At 35.1% G+C, this 20,842-nt stretch overlaps 1 protein-coding gene across 4 annotated transcripts in view; it reads left to right on the forward strand.

The window, feature by feature from the left end:
- Positions 1-20,842, forward strand: part of Lrrk2 (leucine rich repeat kinase 2) — a 155,855-nt gene that overhangs the window by 85,713 nt on the left and 49,300 nt on the right. For all 4 annotated transcript variants that reach the window (XM_087200063.1, XM_087200061.1, XM_087200060.1 and 1 more), the window contains exons 30-38: positions 276-403; positions 2,017-2,235; positions 9,593-9,794; positions 10,760-10,848; positions 14,710-14,897; positions 15,733-15,887; positions 16,885-17,031; positions 17,314-17,505; positions 18,149-18,295. In XM_087200063.1, the coding sequence (XP_087056189.1) occupies positions 276-403; positions 2,017-2,235; positions 9,593-9,794; positions 10,760-10,848; positions 14,710-14,897; positions 15,733-15,887; positions 16,885-17,031; positions 17,314-17,505; positions 18,149-18,295 (1,467 nt within the window). The remainder of the gene's footprint in view (positions 1-275; positions 404-2,016; positions 2,236-9,592; positions 9,795-10,759; positions 10,849-14,709; positions 14,898-15,732; positions 15,888-16,884; positions 17,032-17,313; positions 17,506-18,148; positions 18,296-20,842) is intronic.

The raw sequence follows: 20,842 nt of genomic DNA on the forward strand, positions 1-20,842 counted from the left end.
AGTCCAAAACCATTTCTTCTTCTAATTTTACCAGAGCAGAGAAGTATATGGAAAGAAATGTTAAGAATGAGTAGGAGCCAGCTGAAGTTAAGTATTTGGTTGGTGGGTTATACATGTGCTGAAAGTTGTTAATTCATGGTAAAACCTCCAGAATAGCCCTCTGTGTTTTTTCTCTTTTAAATAAATAATTATTATCTTTCCCATTTAAAACAATGCTTACCTATTGCTGGAAGATTAAAAAGAAAAAGAAGAAAACCTCTCTAATCTTTATTTAGGTCGTGAGGAATTCTACAGTACTCATCCCCATTTCATGACTCAGAGAGCATTATACCTCGCAGTCTACGACCTCAGCAAAGGGCAGGCGGAAGTGGATGCCATGAAGCCCTGGCTCTTCAACATAAAGGTGAGCTGTTCTAATGGTTTGGAAATAGAAAACCACTGTAGGCTTTTTGGTGTGTTTATGAGGTAGTTTGTTTTGAGCAAACAATTGCTCCTGTCTCTTCAAATAATTTTTTTTTTAAGTTAGAAGCACTAAAAGTTTGAGTTGGACAATTTTCAGAGTAAGAAAGTCCTAATGCAAAAGAGTAATATTTTCTATTTTGGTGAACATTATCCATGCTGAAATCCTTTCACACCATAAAAACTAAAAAATATATTCTATTAAATTAATTTTGACCATATTACTTCTTAAATGGGATATAAGCTTTCTTAATTTGAAGTGAACCATACCAGAGAAAAGCAATATGTACTTCACGGGTTATATCCTCACTGGCAATTTAGGATGAAGCCCTTTGGATTGGAGCCTTGAACTTATCTTAGACTCCTGTCTCTTATATGCAGAATCTTTTTGTCATTTGTTTTCACCTTCCCCCTTGCTTTGCCTGCTGTCAGTTATTCCTTCAAACAGTATGGGTTTTCAGAAATGAGACCAAATGGAGAGAGCATACTCACTGGCCAGTGCTCCACTGAGCTCTTACTTGAATAATGTCCTCAGGTTTGTGTCGGGACATTTTGGTGTGCAGTTTGGCTGCCTGCATACTTGTTTTGTAGTCTGAGTAATTCTTTACACTTTTTTTTTAACTTTATTAAATCTTATACACAACAATGTGGGCAAGTATTACAATGGCAGTAATAGTTGATTTAGTAGCTTTTTTTTTCCTTTGTAGATTCCAAATTAATTGACTTTAAAATAAATTCAGATTATATTCACAGATAAGAGAAAATGTAAACTGTATTTATTATGTTACTTTGCTATAATTAGGGGGTTTATTGAATGCCTATTTTATTTAAAGCACATTTATCAAATGAGGAGGAAAAATATAAACTGTATTGCTACTTTGCTATAATTTGGGGCTTTATTGAATATTTATTTTGTTTAGAAGCACGCATAGCAAATAACCCATTTTAAACATGAATAGAAAAAAAAAAAACTATACTATTACTGTGTGTAGGCCACTTGAAAAGTGGTGAGAATTATATAAGGGAGGAGCACTAAATGCCTCTTTTAAATTTCCTAAGATTACCCTTTTTTATGTTTAAGGAAATGTTTTGGTCTATTTTGTGCTACTATATCCAACCTGAGAACGGATCATTGGTAAAGAACAAGACTTATTTCATAGAGTTCTGGAGAGGCTGGCACCTTATGGGCATCTTCTTGCTGCGTCCTTCCATGGAGCTGGTGGAAGGGCAAGAGGACAAGAGGTCACACATGTAAGAGGGAAAGGAAGAGAGCCAAAGGCATCCTTCTATCAGGAACCCACTTCCAAGATGGCGGCATTAATCCCCTCTGGAGGTCCCGCCTCAGCACTGTTGCGTCTGGGAATAAGTTTCTAACACATGGCCTTTGGGGGTCACAGACAGAGCATGCCAGAAAGGAAAGCCAGTTATTTTTTCGTTCAGGATTCTTGTCGTTTTTCATTTGTGCTTAACTTAACTTCCTATAAAGAAAATTTCAACCAAAATGTAAGCAGATAGAATTTAAAGCAAACATGAGAGTATTTTGTGTCTTCCCCATAGGCTCGCGCTTCTTCCTCCCCGGTGATTCTTGTTGGCACGCATTTGGATGTTTCTGATGAGAAGCAACGGAAGGCCTGCATAAGTAAAATCACCAAGGAGCTCCTGAATAAGCGAGGGTTTCCTTCGATTCGAGATTATCACTTTGTGAATGCCACTGAGGAGTCCGATGCTTTGGCAAAGCTTCGGAAAACCATCATAAATGAGAGTCTTAATTTCAAGGTAATACAATTTATGACTACTGTAGACTGGTAGGTAGATACAATTTATTAATTGTCACATTATGCCACTGCTTAGAAATGTTAGAAGTCTCGAGAGTAACTATCTTAAAATTCTGGGTTTTTCATAAATCTTAGAATTATTAAAGTACTTTCAATTTTAAAATTAACTGATTTATGCCATACCTCATTTGTAATTCCTAGAAAAAAGAATTTTTAAAAATTGTAGAATCCTAAGAGAATGTTTCTAGGACACTGAGAAAATATTCCAGAGAGAGAAAACGCATCTGACACCATTCTGTTCCACCTTCCTGTAGTAGTGATTCAATCAAAAGTGTAAAAGTGAATACTGAGGTCAGGAGATCTTCTTTCTTCTATTGTTTTTTGTCTGTTTCTCTGTCTACTCCTTTCTTTTGGGTTTCTATTTCATGCCCTTCTGAGCACCCCTTCATGTCTCTTTGCCCTATGATTTTCATACCAATTTCTTTCCTCAATATTACGAGACAACTCATTCAGTTGTTAAAACCACTAATTAGGCTTTCAGCAATGTCTAAATAATTACTTGGGTCATACAAAGTAGGCATTTTAATTTTAGGACTTATGTTTTAAATTCCCAGAGTTCTCTTTTGATAAGCCCAATGTTTATAAAACACAAATTCATCAATCATCAGAAAAAACATTTTTAAGTACTTGCGGTGAGCAGTGTTCCCTGGACTCTAACAGAAGCATGGTGTAAACTGCTGCAAGACATGCTAGGTGGTTCAAAATGGCAAATATCATGGTGAATTTCATGTAGTCTCACTTGGCTTGACTCATTAGAACTAATGATTAAGATCATGGTTTAGTAGAGTCCTGTTTAGCCTGGGCAGTTCCAGCATAATTTTTTTTAAGTTTAATTTTATTGGTACATTTTAGTTATACAATATAATGACATTCATCATTGGAAATTTGCACCTTTACATAATCTCTCTTGGTTCTTATTTTTCTCCCTTCCCCTGCCCGCCCTTCAACCCCTCCAACCCTCCCTATTTACAAAGACTTTGTTTCCTTTTTTTTCTTTTTCTCTTATTAATTCCATCCCCTTCTTTCCTTTCCCCTACCCCTCCCACTTCCCCTTCCCCTTTGCCCCTTTTCTTCCTATTTCACATTATCTATTAAAACTATTACTCCTTATTTACACTTTCAGTTTCTCACACTAGAAAAATTATTTGGTATTTACGCATGTGTGTCCAGTTTCACTTAAGTGTATCGCCTCAATGTGCATCCATTTAGCTATAAATGTCTCTAATTTCTCATTGTTTATGCCTGAGTAGTACTGCATTTTATAAAAAAACAACCCACATTTTCTTTATCCAGCCTCCAGTTGATGGGCATTTGGGTTGCTTCCAAGTTTTAGCTATTACAAATTGCGCTGCTATGAACATGGGTACACATATATCACTGTGGTATGATTCTTTTAATTCTTTGGGGAAGATGCCCAGCAGAGGAATAGCTGGGTCAAATGAGACTTCCAGTCCTAGTTCTTTGAGTTATCTCCATACTGATTTCCACACTGGTTGCACCAGTCTACACTCCCACCAGCAATGGAGCAGGGTTCCTCTTTCCCCAGATCCCCGCCAGCATTTGTTATTGGTGGATTTCATGATAGCAGCCATCCATTCTTTCTGGAGTGAAGTGGAATCTCAGCGTTGTTTTCATTTGCATCTCTCGAATGACCAGTGTTGTTGAACATTTTTTCATGTATTTATTTGCTATTTCTGCTTCTTTGTCTGAGAAATGTCTGTTCATTTCAGATGCCCATTTTTGGATTGGGTCTTTAAATTTGGGAGGTCTGATCTTTTTAAGTTCTTTATAGATTCGAGATAGTAGATCTAGGTCTCTTCTTGTTCCAAATGAATTTTTGGATTGTTTTCTCAAGGTCCATGAAGTATGCTGCTGGGATTTCAATTGGCATTGCATTGAATCTATATAGAAGTTTTGGAAGTATGGCCATTTCCACTATATTGATTTCCTACCCAGGAGCAGGGATGTCTGTCCATTTTCTGATATCATCTTCAATTTCTCTTTTCAGAGTGCTATAGTTTTCAGAGAAGAGGTCTTGGATTTCTATCATTAGGTTGATTCCTAGGTATTTCAGATTTTTGGATGCTATTGTGAAAAGAATTGTTTGCCCTATTTCTGTCTCAGTGAGTGTATTGTTCATGTAGAGGAAAGCTATTGATTTTTGTGTGTTGACCTTATATCCAGCTACTTTACTGAACTTGGTTATCAAGTCTAGAAGACTTTTGCTGGAGTTCTTGGGGTCTTCTGTAAGGAGTATCATGTCATCTGCAGATAATGACAATTTGAATTCTTCATCTCCTATTTTAATTCCTTTTATTTCTTTCTCTTGTCAAATTGCCATGGCTAATGTTTCCAAAACTATATTGAACAAGAGTGGTGATAGTGGACATCCTTTTCTTGTTCCTCATTTTACTGTGAAGGATTTCAGTTTATGACCATTTAGTATGGTATCGGCTGTTGGTTTTTCATAGGTGGCTTCTATTAGGTTGAGGTAGAGACCATCTAGTCCAATTTTTTGTAGGGTTTTAAATCATAAATGTATGTTGGATTTTGTCAAATGCTTTTTCTGCATCTGTGGAGATAAAGATAATCATATGGTTTTTGTCCTTGGCTCTCTTGATATAGTGTATTACATGGATTGATTTGCATATGTTAAACCATCCCTGCATCCCTGGGATGAATCCCCCTTGGTCAGGGTGTATGATCTTCTTGATGATCTTCTGCATTCTATTTGCCAGTATCTTATTAAGGATTTTTACATCTATATTCATTAGTGAGATTGGCCTATAGTTCTCTTTTTCAGTTGGGTCTTTCTCTGCTTTGGGGATCAAGGTGATGCTTGCTTCCAGGAATGAATTTGGGAGTATTGCTTCCCTTTCAGTTTCATTGAAGAGTTTAAATAGTAGTGACAGTAGTTCCTCTCTAAATGTCTTGTAGAATTCAGCAGTGAAGCCATCAGGGCCCGGACTTTTCTTAGTTGATAAGTTTTTTTATTACGTTTTCAATTTCATTGGTTGATATTGGGTTATTTAGAATTTTTAGGTCTTCTTTATTCAACTTTGGTAATTTATACATATCTAGGAATCTGTCCATTTCTTCTGTGTTTTCCATCTTATTTGTGTATAGGTTCTGGAAGTAGGTATTGATGATCCTCTGGATTTCTGCTGGTTCCATTGTAATTTCACTCTTTTCATTCCTAATTGCATGGATTTGGGCCTTTTCTTTCCTTTTTCTGATAAGGTTGGCTAAGGGTTTGTCAATTTTGTTGATTCTTTAAAAGAACGAACTCTTGGCTTCATTGATTTTTTGTATCATTCTCTTAGTCTCCATTGCATTGCTTTCTGGTCTGATCTTTATAATTTCCTGCTTTGTATGAGCTTTGGGTTTGTCCTGCTCTTCTTTTTCTAGAAGCTTGAGGTTCAGCATCTGGTTATTTAATTTGGCTCTGTTTGTTTTTCTAATATGTGTATTCACTGCTATGAATTTCCTTCATAAGACTGCTTCAATTGTGCCCCATAGATTCCGATATGTTGTGTTGTCATTGTCATTTAATTGTAGGAACTGTCTGATTTCTTCTTTAATTTCCTCTGTGACCCATTGGTTATTCAGAAGTGTGTTGTGCAGTTTCCATGTGTTTATGAAATTCTTGCAATGTCTTTTGCTATTGATCTCCAATTTCATCACACTATGGTCTGATAATATACAGGGGATAACTTCAATTCCTTTGTACTTACTTCAACATGTTCTATTGTTCTATGAGGGAGTATGTGGTCTATTTTGGAGAAAGACCCGTGTGCAGGTGTGTATTCTGATTTTTGGGGGTGGAACACTCTGTAAACATCTGTTAAGTTCATTTGTTCAAGAGTTTGATTCAGTTCTAATATTTTATTGCTTATTTTTTGTCTGTTTGATCTATCTATTTGTGACAGTCGGTTATTTAGGTCCTCCACTACTATTGTATTTGAAGTTATTTGATTTTTCATGTCTGTTAGTATTTGTTTTATATAGTTGGGTGCACTAGTGTTTGGTGCATAGATATTTATGATTGTCATCTCTTCCTCTTGGATTTTTCCCTTTACAAGGATGTAGTGTCCCTCTTTGTCTCTCTTAATCAGTGCTGGTTTGAAATCCGCTTGATCTGCAAAGAGGATACCTATTCCTGCTTTTTTTTGAGTTCCTGTCCCATGGATTATTGTTTTCCACCCTTTAACTTTCAGTCTATAAGTTTCTTTTTGAATTAAGTGTGTTTTTTGTATGCGGCTTATTGTTGGATTTTGCTTCTTGACCCATTTTGCCAGTCTTTTTCTTTTAATTGGTGAGTAGAGACCATTAACATTGATGTTTATAACTGATACATATTGAATAATCACTGTCATGACTTTTTCTTTTTGTTGGATTCTTCCCCTTTGCGTTTAATTTCTTGTCATGCCTGATGGATTCATTCTGCTTTGCTTCCTGGGGTTGTGATCCTCGTTGTCTGTTCCTAGGATATTGTCTAAAATTTTTTGGAGTGCTGGTTTCGTATTCATGAAGTGCCTAAGGTGCTCTTTGTCATGAAAGTATCTTATTTCTCCATCCATTTTGAAAGACAGTTTTGCAGGTCACATCAATCTGGGTTGGAGGCTGTTTTCCTTTAGGGCTTGGGATATATCATTCCAAGCTCTTCTGGCTTTGAGGGTTTGTATTGAGAAGTCTGCTGTGATTCTGGTGGGCTTTCCTTTGTATGTGATTTATTTCTTTTCTCTAACTGCTTGTAGAACTTTGTTCTTCTGTTGAGTTTCTGGAATCTTAACAATTATATGTCTATGTGTAGATTTCTTTTGATCAAGGCCCGTTGGAGTCCTATATGCCTCATTTATCTGTATGTCAAGTTCTTTTCCCCTGTTTGCCAAGTATTCTGCTATTACTTCTGTGAAGAGTTTTTTTATGTCATCTGCACTCTCTCCTGTTTCTTCATTGACTCCAATCAGTCTCATGTTTTTCTTCTTTGCATCACCCAAGCAGCTGCTGGATTGATTTCTCTTGGTCCCTTACAATTTTAAAGCAATTTTTCTTTTCCTGGTCACTAATTGCAATCTTATCTTCTCTGTCTGAAACTCTGTCCTGACATTGGGTCATTCTACTGCGAAGACTTCCAGTGGAGCTTTTAATCTCTTGGACGTCTGTTTGCATGTGTTTTATGGATTCCATTTGTTTCCTATGTTGGGATTCCATCATGTTCCTCAGCTCCTCTATTTCTTTATCTGTGACCTCCCTAGATTTATTAGTCACGTCTTGCACTATGGGTCCAATCTCTGCTTTCATCTGAGAAATCATTTCTGATTTCATTTTTTTCCATATCTTCTTTTGTTGCCAGTTCAGGGAGTCCAGGTGGTTGAGTATCAGAGTGTTCATTTCATTTCCCTTTGGGGTTGCTGTAGGTGATCTGGAAGTCTGGTTTTGAGGCTTGTTTATATGTCTTCTCAGTTCGAAGGTGGTGAGGGAGTGGTGCTGCTGGCACCCCTGAGGGTCACCTCCTCTGCACTGGGAGTGGTGCTGTGACCACCTGGAAGTGTCCTCCTCTGCACTGGGAGCAGTGCTACCTCCAGCATAATTATTAATAGTGTCCCACTCCACTTCAAAAGCATTCCAATGTGGATGATAAATTATATGGTTGCCCTGCTTATAAACTCTGTGTTGACCAGTTAGCTTAGTTCTGTTCCATTGCCACAGACACGCTCCTGTCCAAAACTTAATGAGCCATTTAAAAATGTATTGGTCTTTGTGATGTTCCGGTAGAGAATGTACTTGTATCTTTCAAAGCACATGTGCTGTAGTTACTGAAAGGCTTTATTGATGGTGGTTAGGTAGTGACATTTTATAAAAGAAGAATGGCATTATGTACTTTAAGATTTTCCTACCCTCTTGTGGGACATATAATTAATATGAATTTTTAAGAAACAGATATTTAAAATCCATTCATACCATTAGTCTGTTTATCCAGGTAGTTTTCTTCCTTATTTATAACTGTAAAATCTTTGTTGCTGCTTAGAATATATTAATATTCATTTTGACATTGCTGTCAAAACAGGTATGGTACTTTTTTGAAAGACCCTATTGGAGGATGAACTTTTTTTGAAAAAAGCTTTAATTAAAGCAAAGTCTACAGATGAGGTAGTTGGTTCATTAAGATGGATTTCTACTATGTTTTTCTCTTAGCAGGATAGCACCATTAATCAATAACACTAGGTTTCCTCTGGCATTTATAAAGATACTTTGAAGACAGCTCTATGCAGGGGAGAAACACTGTTTTTGGAAATGAGAGTATGATTTGAAGAAAGGTATATTGCTAATAGATGCATCATTCTGGAATGTTCAGGCTTCTTCATGTTTTAGTTACATGTAGGAAGATAGAGAGTTAATTTTTGTGTTTGTGTGTGTTAATAAGACCCAGTTTCTATTTCTAATAAACTTAAGAATTTAAGTGAAATTCTCCTAGGTACTGTCAGGTGAATAGGAGCTATAATTTTCAGCACTCCAGAAATGGGGAGAGTTTGCCATCTGGTGGTTCTTGAGGGTATTTTTGTTTCTATTGTTAAGAGCTGCATTTCAATGTAAAATTATATTTTCAAGGGGGGAAAAAAGGTTTGGAAAATATATTTATTATAGATAGCTTCATTTTAAGACCATTCTTTTAAAATATTATCTCAATTGATAGACAGTGATTAGATCCAAAGGGGACAGGCCAATGACAATCCTCTTATGTTAGAATCATTGGTGTTTAGATGATTTCTCACTTTCCCGAGTTCAAGATTCCATGAGAAGACATAATCGGGTAAGAATTTTGTGTCTCCAGGTTTAACTGTTGATATTTACAGTCTTCCAGCACACACAGTTTGATGTTTTACCTCTGGATGTATTTTTATCTAATAAAAATATCTGAAAATATCTTGTTATACTTACTTATATCATGTTAACAAGTCTATTACACATGAGCTTAATGTTTTAAAAAATAGAAAATCTTTTTATGGTGAGTGACCATATCTTAGTTTTTTCCATGAAGCTTCTGGATAACTAGATAAACATTCCTGTGCTACTTTGTTTGATATTTTCATATGGACCTCTTTGTCTATATTTTTCTTACTTCAATTTCATCCTTTATCAATTACAATTCAGAGAGGTTCACATCATATTTTGATTTTATTAAAAGTATATTTCTGAATAATGTAGTCATTTGTGTTAAAACTTAGCACTGAACTTACCAATGAGAAATGCATAATTAAAATAGATTTTTACAGCTTGTCATTGTAATTTCATAGATCCGAGATCAGCCTGTTGTTGGGCAGCTAATTCCAGATTGCTATGTAGAACTTGAGAAAATCATTTTAACAGAGCGCAAAAACGTGCCAATTGAATTTCCTGTAATTGACCAGAAACGATTATTACAACTGGTAAAGGAAAATCGGCTGCAATTAGATGAAAATGAGCTTCCTCATGCTGTTCATTTCCTAAATGAATCAGGTTTGTATGTTTGTTTCATGTTCCTTTTTTTCAATGCTTGGTTGTAAAAATGTGTCTGAATCTTGTATAGCATCTATAGTTAAAATTTAAAAGAATGTCTGTATAATTCTTGAATAGGCCACTGATTCTTCCCATTTTTGGAAGATCATCATGTTGAATCCTCATCATGTTATAAGAAAATACACTTAGAAATTATCTAAGGACAATGTAGAAAAGAGTCCCTGAGCAGGAGTTAAAACATGTGAGTTTCAGAACATAGCTTTGCTGTTCAGGAGATATAGAACCCTCACCATAGCCATATCCTTTCATAGTATCCAATGGATTTAGTGCATATGAAAGTTATTTTTGTACCATCAAGGAGAATTATTGTGATGGCTTAACTGGGCCACGTAGAGTTGACAGTTGTCTGAGATGATACAGCTCCTGGCTGGCAGATATCATTCTGTCACTTCACTTATTGATCCTGTAGTGAAAACTCTCAAACCAATTGCAGTGCTAATTGATCAGTTATTACCTTGCTAAAAATGTGTGGGTTTATTTTTAATACTAGAATAAGTGGCTGGGAAGCTGTTTTAGATCCCTGCATTCTGTAATATGAAAAATATCTTCAGGTGCATTTATAATCTATTCCCTTTTGTTTTTATTGTTAACTCAGATATGTTGATATTTGTTTCTTATCTGTATTGAAAATAAGTTGTGTCTTCGTAGAGTACGTTTAGAAAGTAGCAAGAAAGTTATGAATTTCTGTTTTTGTGTGTGAATACATGATCTTCAGTGCATACCAGTATCTCAAACATTCTTCTATGTGGTCAGTTTTCATAGTTCAAAGATTAGAACATTAGAGTTGGGGATCTAGGCACCTCCTCTGGAGGAAGAGGTAGTTGAACTAGATTTGCTCTAGAGCTTCTTGATATTTTTGCATTCCAGATTCCATGTTTCACTGTTTGATGATTTTTTTATTACAGGAGTCCTTCTTCATTTTCAAGACCCAGCACTGCAGTTAAGTGACTTATATTTTGTGGAACCTAAGTGGCTTTGTAAAGTCATGGCACAGGTTGGTGTCTTGCATTTTGGGAGCCTGGGGTTGTGTTTGAAGAGTAGGAAAGATGACATCCAGAGCACTGAGCATTTTAACGTTTGTAGTATTTAGTTAGGGCAGCATCTATTGTAAATATAGTGAACTATGCAATACGGCACATAGAAGAGTGTTTAAAGAGCTTCATGGAAGAAGGGAAGATATCTTAAAATTCACTTTCATGCCTTTGTTTCCAAGCCACAAATGTCTGTACCACCCTTTTCCATGATGATTTTTTAGATCCTGATGCTATTTGGGTATTAACTTAAATCAGTTTATTAAAGGACTTGTGAAAATCTTTGAGGCAAATGTATATGAAGAAATTGAGTTGATGGGTCCATGAAGCCTCTGCCTAGGTAACATGAAAGGGATTTTTTTATTCTTAAGTGAAATGGTCTGAGCTCCATATGCCTACATTTTTTAAAGCATCAGATGGCAGTAATTATGGAACTTTTCTGCATTATGGAATCATTTTATGCACATAGAAAATGATTTCTTCTCCCAATGATGGTCCATTACCAATGAGTTCATGTTAATTACTTATAATAATCCTTCTCTATGGGTTTGCCATGAAAACCACTCGAGCAGAACATACTAGCTTAGGAAATTTTCAACTTTACCACTATTGACATAATTAATTATTGTATATTATAGAATGATAGCAGCATTTTTGGCCTATGCTTTTTAGATGCCAGCTCTACCTTCCCAATTATGACAAATAAAAATGTGTCTGCACATTGCCAAATAGTGCTGGGGTGCAAAATCATCCCCATTGAGAATCATGGTGTCTCACGTAATCATGAACCAAGGTGAGCTCAGAGAGGGTGCCTCCAACCTGTGTACCCACTAGCAGTTACTGTGTTGATAAACACAATTTATGGTTTTGCATGTGGCTCCTAATGCCTGAAGTCATTATATATTTGTATAATAGAAATAGCTCTTCCAATTAAACCATAATACTAATTAAGTTCTCTCTAATGATCTTGAATACTAGTTCCTGAATTCTATTTAAGGATAATAAGGATATTTTGAAGAGGAAATGCAGTTGAGGCTAAATCCTATCCCATAGCATTGGAGCATATGGAAACATTATTGTAATTAGTATTTAACTGTAATTATCATTTTTTAACTATTTTGATAGATATTTTAAATTAGATTTTTGACCTGAACATGTGCCATGGAAGTGGAATGTTACTCATTTATGAAATAATGGAGCCAGTAAAATAATGTGGACAGTAGTGCATGCTCTATGGTCAACTTGGCCTGTGTTTAAATTTCTTTCAAATACTTATCAGCTTTCTAACGTTTCTTTACATTTTAAGCCATTATTTCGTCAATTATAAAATAAAGATAGTAAAAATACTTTCTTCTCTCGTGCCTTCCTAGTTCAATATAAGTGACTGGTAAATGTTAACTAATTTTAAATTTGATATATGCTGTAATTTAAGGTATGTTATTTTAGGAAATTAAAAAAAACTTCGAAATTACAAAGATGTACTCATAGTGTTGGCAAGTGTGTCAGGCATGGAGTCAAATAAAAACTACATATAGGAAGATGCATCCTGTTCAGCGGAGGGACTTTTAAATATACCCTGTGGCATTTCTTGTACACTACAGTTATCAGAAATCCTTATAGGCAAGAAAAGGCTAAAGTTAGCCCCAAAAGTGATATTTTCCATGTGACTTTGAAACATTTGAAATTGTACACAGTGTTGATATTAGGGTGAGCACATCTTATTCAGCAGAATAAGGAAGAGTTTTGCATAAGAGCCATTTTTTTTAGGACAAGAACAGATTTCCACTCTGATTGCAACAAAATTTCTGTTGAGTTTATGGCATAATTAAGTTGAAACTCTGAAGTTCTTCTCATTATCATAGTTATAGTTTGGACATGCTAACTTAAGTGAAAATTAAATCAGAATTTGAGTAACTCAAATTTATTTTGAAAGACAAATTTGAAATGTCAGTAAAATAATTTAAATTTCTTAGTAACTTAAAATTAATGACCATCATTTTTATTTATGCTGATAAATTGAAATATAATGTCATTTTCACTTAGGCTTAAAGAGAATGAAAGCTATAAATAACCAAGTGACAAGACTTGTCTGCCACCTATCAGAAAAAATAAATAGGGGTATTCACCCTCCATGAATCATCAAGACAAGGGCAGCAGCAATTTCATGGTGCAGAAACTCTAACGAGCCTACCTACTTTCTATGTGCTCTGCGATGTTAGGTCACTAAACTTATTAAAGAAGATTAAGTCAAGGAAGGGAGAAGTTTGCAAAACTCATTTCAACTGTATGATAAAAAAATATGAAAGAGACCTATTGAATTAATCATGTGGAGCAGTAACAAGCCTCTGTGGCAATTTAATCTTGATAAAAACACATGAGAGAAATATAGACGAATTTTAAAATAAGGGCATAAGTTAGCCATACAGTTTGTTTAAAAAGGATTCCCAAGGCTCCCCCAGACTTACAGACCTGACAAGTAGACTCCAGCCATTGATGTCAATAGATTGAAGGAATATTAAGAAGTCTTTTAAAGGTGATACAATTAAGATAACATTTCAATTTTATTTCTATGTAACAAGCTACCCCAAACTTGAAGGCTAAAAACACTAAGAATTTATTATTTCTCACTCTTCTGTGGATGGACTGTATTCAGCTGAGTGGTTCTCCTTCACGCAGTCTGGGCACAGTTCTTTCAGTTGGCTTTGTGCATGGAGCCAGGCTGAAGTCCAAGCAGGCTACACTCATATTTTTGGTGGAATTGGTGCTCCTCCAATGGCCTTCCATGTGGTTAGGTTGGGACTTCTTGTGGCACAATGATTATAGGGTAATTGGACATCTTTCATAGTGGCAGGCTATCAAGAGAAAGAAATGAGAAATTGCCAGTCCTCTTAAAGGCTAATATCAAAATGGCAAAATATTTATTCAGTATTTACCATGTTCCAGATAGTGTCCTTGTTCTGGGGTTATTCTGCTGAATAATATAAATTGCAAAATATATATGGCTAATAAATAAGGGCTTACTATATGCTAAAAATTGTCCTATGGCCTTGCATGATTTACACTAATCTTTTTCTTTGTTATGGCAGTCAAAGAGGCAGACACTTTTATTATATTATTTTCCAGAGAAGGAAACTGTGCCTTCAAGAAATCACATATTTTTCCCAAAGTCTCATAGCTAGTAGCAGAGCCTGGATTTGAAACTAGGTTCTTCTGATCCAGAGTCAGATTCCTAACTGCTACGACAAAGCTCAAAGTAAGGTCTCTGTGCTAGAATCATCTAAGTTGTTTTTTAAAAGAGCAGATTCTTAAGCCACACCCCAGACTTACTGACCAAACTCTGCAGTCGTAATCCAGCAAAATTCAGTAGTTGCCTTGAGAATCACTATCCTGTACTGTACAGCCTCTCCTCCCATTGATGAAAACCCTCTCCTATCCTACAAATGTAAAGTAATATTTCTACTGCAAACCTGTAGTAATAAGTCTGGAATATAATTTCCCTAGGAACATTTTAGTGATGAGACTGCAGTATGAGTGTGATGTATTGGATTGATCTGTTTGTGGCGGCTAGGGAAATTTTGAGGTTCACTATTTTCAGAGGATCCCGATAAATTTTGATCTGAATTCTCTTGATTTAACAAATGCTTTCTGAGGATGGATGTCCTACTGGGCTTTTAGGCTGCCTGGCTGATAGGGAAATTAGGTCCTGTGATGTACTGAACAAGTTGTCCCGATCACTTTCACTGAGCAAAGAGATTTAAAATGCTTTACATTTGAAACATTTCAGAAAATGGATCCTAGTGATTATTTGAGTTTAAATCTTTCAGATTCTGACAATAAAAGTTGAAGGCTGCCCAAAATACCCTAAGGGAATCATTTCACGTAGAGATGTGGAAAAATTTCTTTCAAAGAAGAGGAGATTTCCAAAGAACTACATGACACAGTACTTTAAACTCTTAGAAAAATTTCAGATTGCCTTGCCAATAGGAGAAGAATATTTGCTGGTTCCAAGCAGGTAAAACAAACTTTATCAATTTAATTTCTCCATGGGAATTCATTGTACAAAATATTATTTTAATTATTAAACTGAGATGTGTAATAAATGTAATAAATGTTTTTGCCTGGTTTTGTGACCTTTTCTACTAAAGTATAGCATGTACTTTTAATGAAAACATTCCATTTGACACTTAAAAGATATGGTAAATAGCTTACTTTATGTGATTTTTGTTTGGCATACCACTACTTAAATTATTTAAGAAAGATAAATAGTGAGGAGTAGTGTGTATGTATAAATATCTTTATCCTTACATGACAATAAAAAAGTAATATTAGGGAAGTCCTTGAGAAATACAATAGTGGGTTTTCAACAGTTTCAAAAGAACTTATGACATCATAATGCAGGCCTAAGTTTTAGCCCTGTACTGTAGAAAATTTTCTTATTGCTTTATAAACAACTAGGATATATTATAAAGGATCATGATGTTCAAAATGCAAATTGTATTGATTGGTAGATGACAGCCAATTATAAAACCAGATATAACACTTTTTTCTAGGACATTTATTTTTTCAAGTTTTATATAATCAATATTTGTGCATAACTAATTGCAATAATTAGCATATATAAGGTAACTGAAAAAAATTTTGTGCATCTACTACATCTGAATGTGCATTTAAATTGATTAAATGACTATTGAATTGTTCATGTATGAAGAGCATATAGCAAAAACTATTACCAAGAAAGTACATTTTCTTAGAATAGTTAATTTCATTGATTTCGAACAGTAAAGCACTTCCATCAACATGGTTGGGTGTTTCTGAGTTATATAATAACAACGTTTTTTTCCTTTCAGTTTGTCTGACCACAGACCTGTGATAGAGCTTCCCCATTGTGAGAACTCTGAAATTATCATTAGACTATATGAAATGCCTTATTTTCCAATGGGATTTTGGTCAAGATTAATCAATCGGTTACTTGAAATTTCACCTTACATGCTTTCAGGAAGAGGTATGTATTTAATGCAGGCACTATTTAGAGTATTTAGGGAGAAAAATATTATTGTGTTTACTTGTTTGGGAGGCTACTGAATTAGAAAATAAGCATATAAAACCACAGAGTAGTCTACATAAAGATTTAAAAATCATACATTTTATTTGGAAGAAAATCCCTCAGCTCCTTACTCAAGCCCATTTACTCCTGTTTTAGACACATTTCCAACAACTAAGAACATCTTGTTTTCCAAGCCACACCAAATAGGAAGCAATAATTTTAAAAGGTGCAATTTCTAGAAGCCATTGATTTAAGACAGACACACACACACACACACACACACACAAATCACACACACCATACCACACATACCAAGGAAAAAAGAAATGACCACTGCATGATCAGTGGACTTTTATTCAACAGATATAACAGGACCTAGACCATTCAGAATATGGACTGTAATATCTCTGTTCTGTTGATGAATACCTGAGAGGTTTACAGAAGAGAATAAAAAATGGGTGTGTCTAATGCTGGCTTTTAGTTCTAGAATAAAGACTCTTAATACGCCAAATAAATACCATTTTTTGTTTTTAAGATAGCTTTGCACAGGTGTTACTAGTTTCTGAAATAAACCCTATCTTGTTTGGAATTAATCAACAGATAGTTACAATGCATTACAAACTTCAGGAATTACCTTTAATACAAAAATTACAGGAACTTATTTATGATTCTCTTTATTCACATATTAATCACGTTAAGCTACTTACCAGCACAGACCTGAATTTTATTTTATGTAATCTATGGGGCATTTATTTTATTGCAAAATCAAGGAACAAATATTTTGTATAATATTTATATAGATATGAATGAGGATCGATATCATTAATGACCTAATACTCTCCTTTGAAACAATTTTGTTTGTATTACAATTACTTGTGGGGTGGACAGTAGGTCTTTTCTTTATGTAGAAGTTGAAATTAATGGATACATTTGGATCCATTTAAATTTCTTTCAGAGCGAGCACTTCGCCCGAATAGAATGTATTGGCGACAGGGCATCTACTTGAATTGGTCTCCTGAAGCTTATTGTCTGGTAGGATCTGAGGTCTTAGACAATCAACAAGAGAGTTTCTTAAAAATTACAGTTCCTTCCTGTAGAAAAGGTAAGAAAATTAATTCAAAACTTCAAATTGTACCTCTAAAGAAATCTACAGAAAAAAAAAAACTTTCCAGAGTTGGGAGTGATGGCATATGGGTATAGTCCCAGCTGAAACAGGAGGATCACTTGAGCCCAAGAGTTAAGACCAGCCTGGGCAATATAGTGAGAAACCCCATCTCAACAAAACAAAATAAAACAAAACAAAACAACACAGCACAACTTTTCGGTTTCTCTTTTCGGGCTTTGTGGTAGCGTAAGGTTGATGAGCTTTCTTTTGAATTATTAGGCTGTATTCTTTTGGGCCAAGTTGTGGACCACATTGATTCTCTCATGGAAGAATGGTTTCCTGGGTTACTAGAGATTGATATTTGTGGTGAAGGAGAAACTCTGTTGAAGAAATGGGCATTATATAGTTTTAATGATGGTGAAGAACATCAAAAAATCTTACTTGATGAGCTGATGAAGAAGGCAGAAGAAGGTATGCATTGATGCAATCTACAAATATTTTAAAGTGATCCTTTGCTATTTGCAAAGTGACTTTTATAAGTTAAAATTATTCTTATCCATAAAGCAGGAGTTAAAAGAGTACATTCAATTATAATGTCAGTTCAGAAAGATATATTTATTATTAGTAAGATCCTGTGTTCTGTGTTCTGAATTTGAGGGTTTGAATATTGGCCCTTTGAGTAATATAACCTCTTCTGTGACGTGAGAATACTAACTAAACCAATCTCGTAAAATTTTTAAGAAGATTAAAATACAGCAACATGTGCAGATAACATTTGTGCATATGACATCTGATTCGTAGATGTGGTGAAAGTATAGAGAATAAATAACTTCCTAGTCAGATATCACGTGGTCAGAGGTAGTTCTGAATTCTATTACTGAATGAACCTTGGAATGAGTTTTTCAAATTCTAAGTAGGTTGATGTTAAATAAACTTTTAACTCAAACTTTTTTCTCAGATTTTCTTGAAATATGTAGGATTGGTAAAAATAAACCCTAAGGGAGTGATAAGAAGTGACAGAAATGTGTGATTGCTTTGTAAGTCAAATCCACAAATTTATGTTTATCCTTATGTATTCTTTTTTTTAAAAAAAAAAATCTTATTTACTTCTCAGGAGACCTCCTAGTAAATCCAGATCAACCAAGGCTCACAATTCCTATATCTCAGATTGCTCCTGACTTAATTTTGGCTGACCTGCCTAGAAATATTATGTTGAATAATGATGAGTTGGAATTTGAGCAAGCTCCAGAATTCCTTTTAGGTAACTTTTTGTAAATTTGAGAAAAAAAATAGAATGCAATTTCTTTCGTATAATTTATATATTGTAATCACACCATCATAAAGCTTTTGTGTCTTCATATAGTTGATATGATGTTCTTCATTTGGAATGATATATTTTAAAGTAATATTATGTAACAGATCTGCACTTAACTTTGCACGTTCATGTAAATGAGGATTAAATTGAGGAAGGGACTATATGGAAGCACAGATATTTGTGAAACACATCCTTACACTTGCTCTACTTACCTGGGGATGGATGAGGCAGATAAGGAGACTTGCCATTGAGTGAAGTGAAGTAGCCATTTCTCATCTCAAAAGAGAAATGATGGAATAACACTTCTGGGTAGGGACAGTAGAAATTTTATTACTTTATTACTCACAGGACAATGCAGAATTCTTATAAAATACTTTGGAATTAAAAAATCAGAAGCATTAAATTAGTAACATACTCAAGTCCCATTTTATATTGTTACTGTTTTCTGGTGTTGTGAACAGTTCACCTTGATTGACTGGTACCATTCATTCCACCAGTGAATTTCTACAGGGTGTGATGGAATCACTGGATTCATGCAACATTTTCAGGTGTTCACGGAAAGAAGGGGAGGTCATAGTAATCGCATTCCAGTATTCTCATTCTATTCTCACACTATACCTGTGTCTTGAGGCTTAAAAGGTGTTTTAAAGAAAACTCCATAAAGTTAAGAAGTTGAACAGATTTACACATTATAATTAACTTCTGAAAGAAGTGTCAGCATGTGATATGTTGTGTCATATCTTTCTGCAGTCCTTTTGTGACTTCCCACCTCCAGAATAAAAGCTAATGTTCGTATCATGCCTCTAATGCTCTCTGTTCAGCCCTCTGGTTACTCTGTTTACTCCAGTTTTCTTAAAATTTGCTTTTTTAATTTGCAAGTAAAAATTATATACACACAGGCACACACATACATGATGTTTTGTTATAGGTATACATTATTGCCTAATCTATCAGAATATATTATTAACAAAATTTGGGGCATGCCACAGAAAACCAAACCTTTGTTGTTTGCATTGATTGATAAGTTTAGAATGAATGCAACTGCTTTGAAACTCTAGAAATGGTTATATTAGTAATAATGGGTTAACACAAAAGGCAAAATTGTCAGTGCCAAATCCTACATCTTAACTAACACCAAACTTGACTAATTTTTCTGAGGATGCAGACAAGTACCAGACATGGTGTACCCTTTCTCTGAAGAAATCCCAAGCCATCAGCCATGGCTCCCCAAAATATTCCTTCATCCTGCACTGATACATGTTTCAGATTAAGACAGGTATTGAGCAGTGCATGCAGAAACATTGTTCACAAAAATCTGTTTTGAAGTAGCTGTGTTTTATATTTCATTAATTATACAGACAGGTACCTTTCCTCTTTGAAGGGTCTTTTTTCTGGGGAACCATAATAGATAGGAACTTCAGTAGTCTGATTTGGTAGGATTAAAACAGTTTCCTTACCTTTAGTTTTTTCCTAGCAAGGTGTCACAAGTACACAATAGCAGTTCTTAACCTGAGTTTTGTTTTTGATCACCTGAAGAATGCAGCAGTCCGTACCCTGTATTCTTATGACACAGGTTCCAAATTAAGAATCTCTATTTCTCCCTGAAATTTTGATCTCGCTCTCTCTATGTGTTTCTTCTCTCTGCCCTCATAAGTGTTTTTTTTATTGTTGATAGCAGTCCAGATTAAGGGAACCCAACAGAATGCATCTGTTTCCTAAGTTTCCATCTCTTACCCATTCTCTCTCTCTTTTACTTGCTTTCTTTCTCTTTCTGTGCCTCTTTGCCCAGCCCTGATTCTTATACTTAACTCTTCCTGTAGCCTTCATTTCCCCGTCACTTCACACCAACATTACTAATACTGTTAAAAGTGAAATATTGATTGAGTACTGGAGGGATGGGGTGGGAAATACCAAGAATAATAAAATGGAAATAGTATTTTTAACATGCTTATAATCTGTTAGAGTCAGGCACAGTGGCATATGCCTGTGATCTCAGCTACTGAGGAGGCTGAGGTAAGGGATCATGAGTTTGAAGCCAGCCTGGACAACATAATACAACTCCTGTCTCAAAAACAGAAACAAAAACAAACACCAAACCTACCGGCAATAAGAAAACTATCGCAAACCCAATCTATTAGCAGTGCCAGACATACTCACAAGTAATTTATTTTTAACATATGTTGCTTCTGAGCCTAAAATCATGTATGATTACATATGAGTATTGTGGAGATTTAAAAAATACAGAAATAAAAGGTTCCCATAGAGACATAGTTTTGCCCTTAGAAATTTGGGTATTGTCATGTATATAATATATATATTATACATATATATATATATGTATTTTTTTTTTTGGCAAAAAGGTCTTATTATGTGGCTCGGGCTGGTCTCAGACTCACAGCGATCCTCCTGCCTAAGCCTCCCAAGTGCTGAAATTACAGATGTGCACCATCATGCCTACTGTTTATATTTCCTTGTAGCTTTTCTGTTTTCATT

Source organism: Heterocephalus glaber, unplaced genomic scaffold, assembly GCF_053883595.1.
Source record: "Heterocephalus glaber isolate CG9 unplaced genomic scaffold, H.glaber_assembly_v1.0 deba00001733, whole genome shotgun sequence".
NCBI lineage: Eukaryota > Metazoa > Chordata > Mammalia > Rodentia > Bathyergidae > Heterocephalus > Heterocephalus glaber.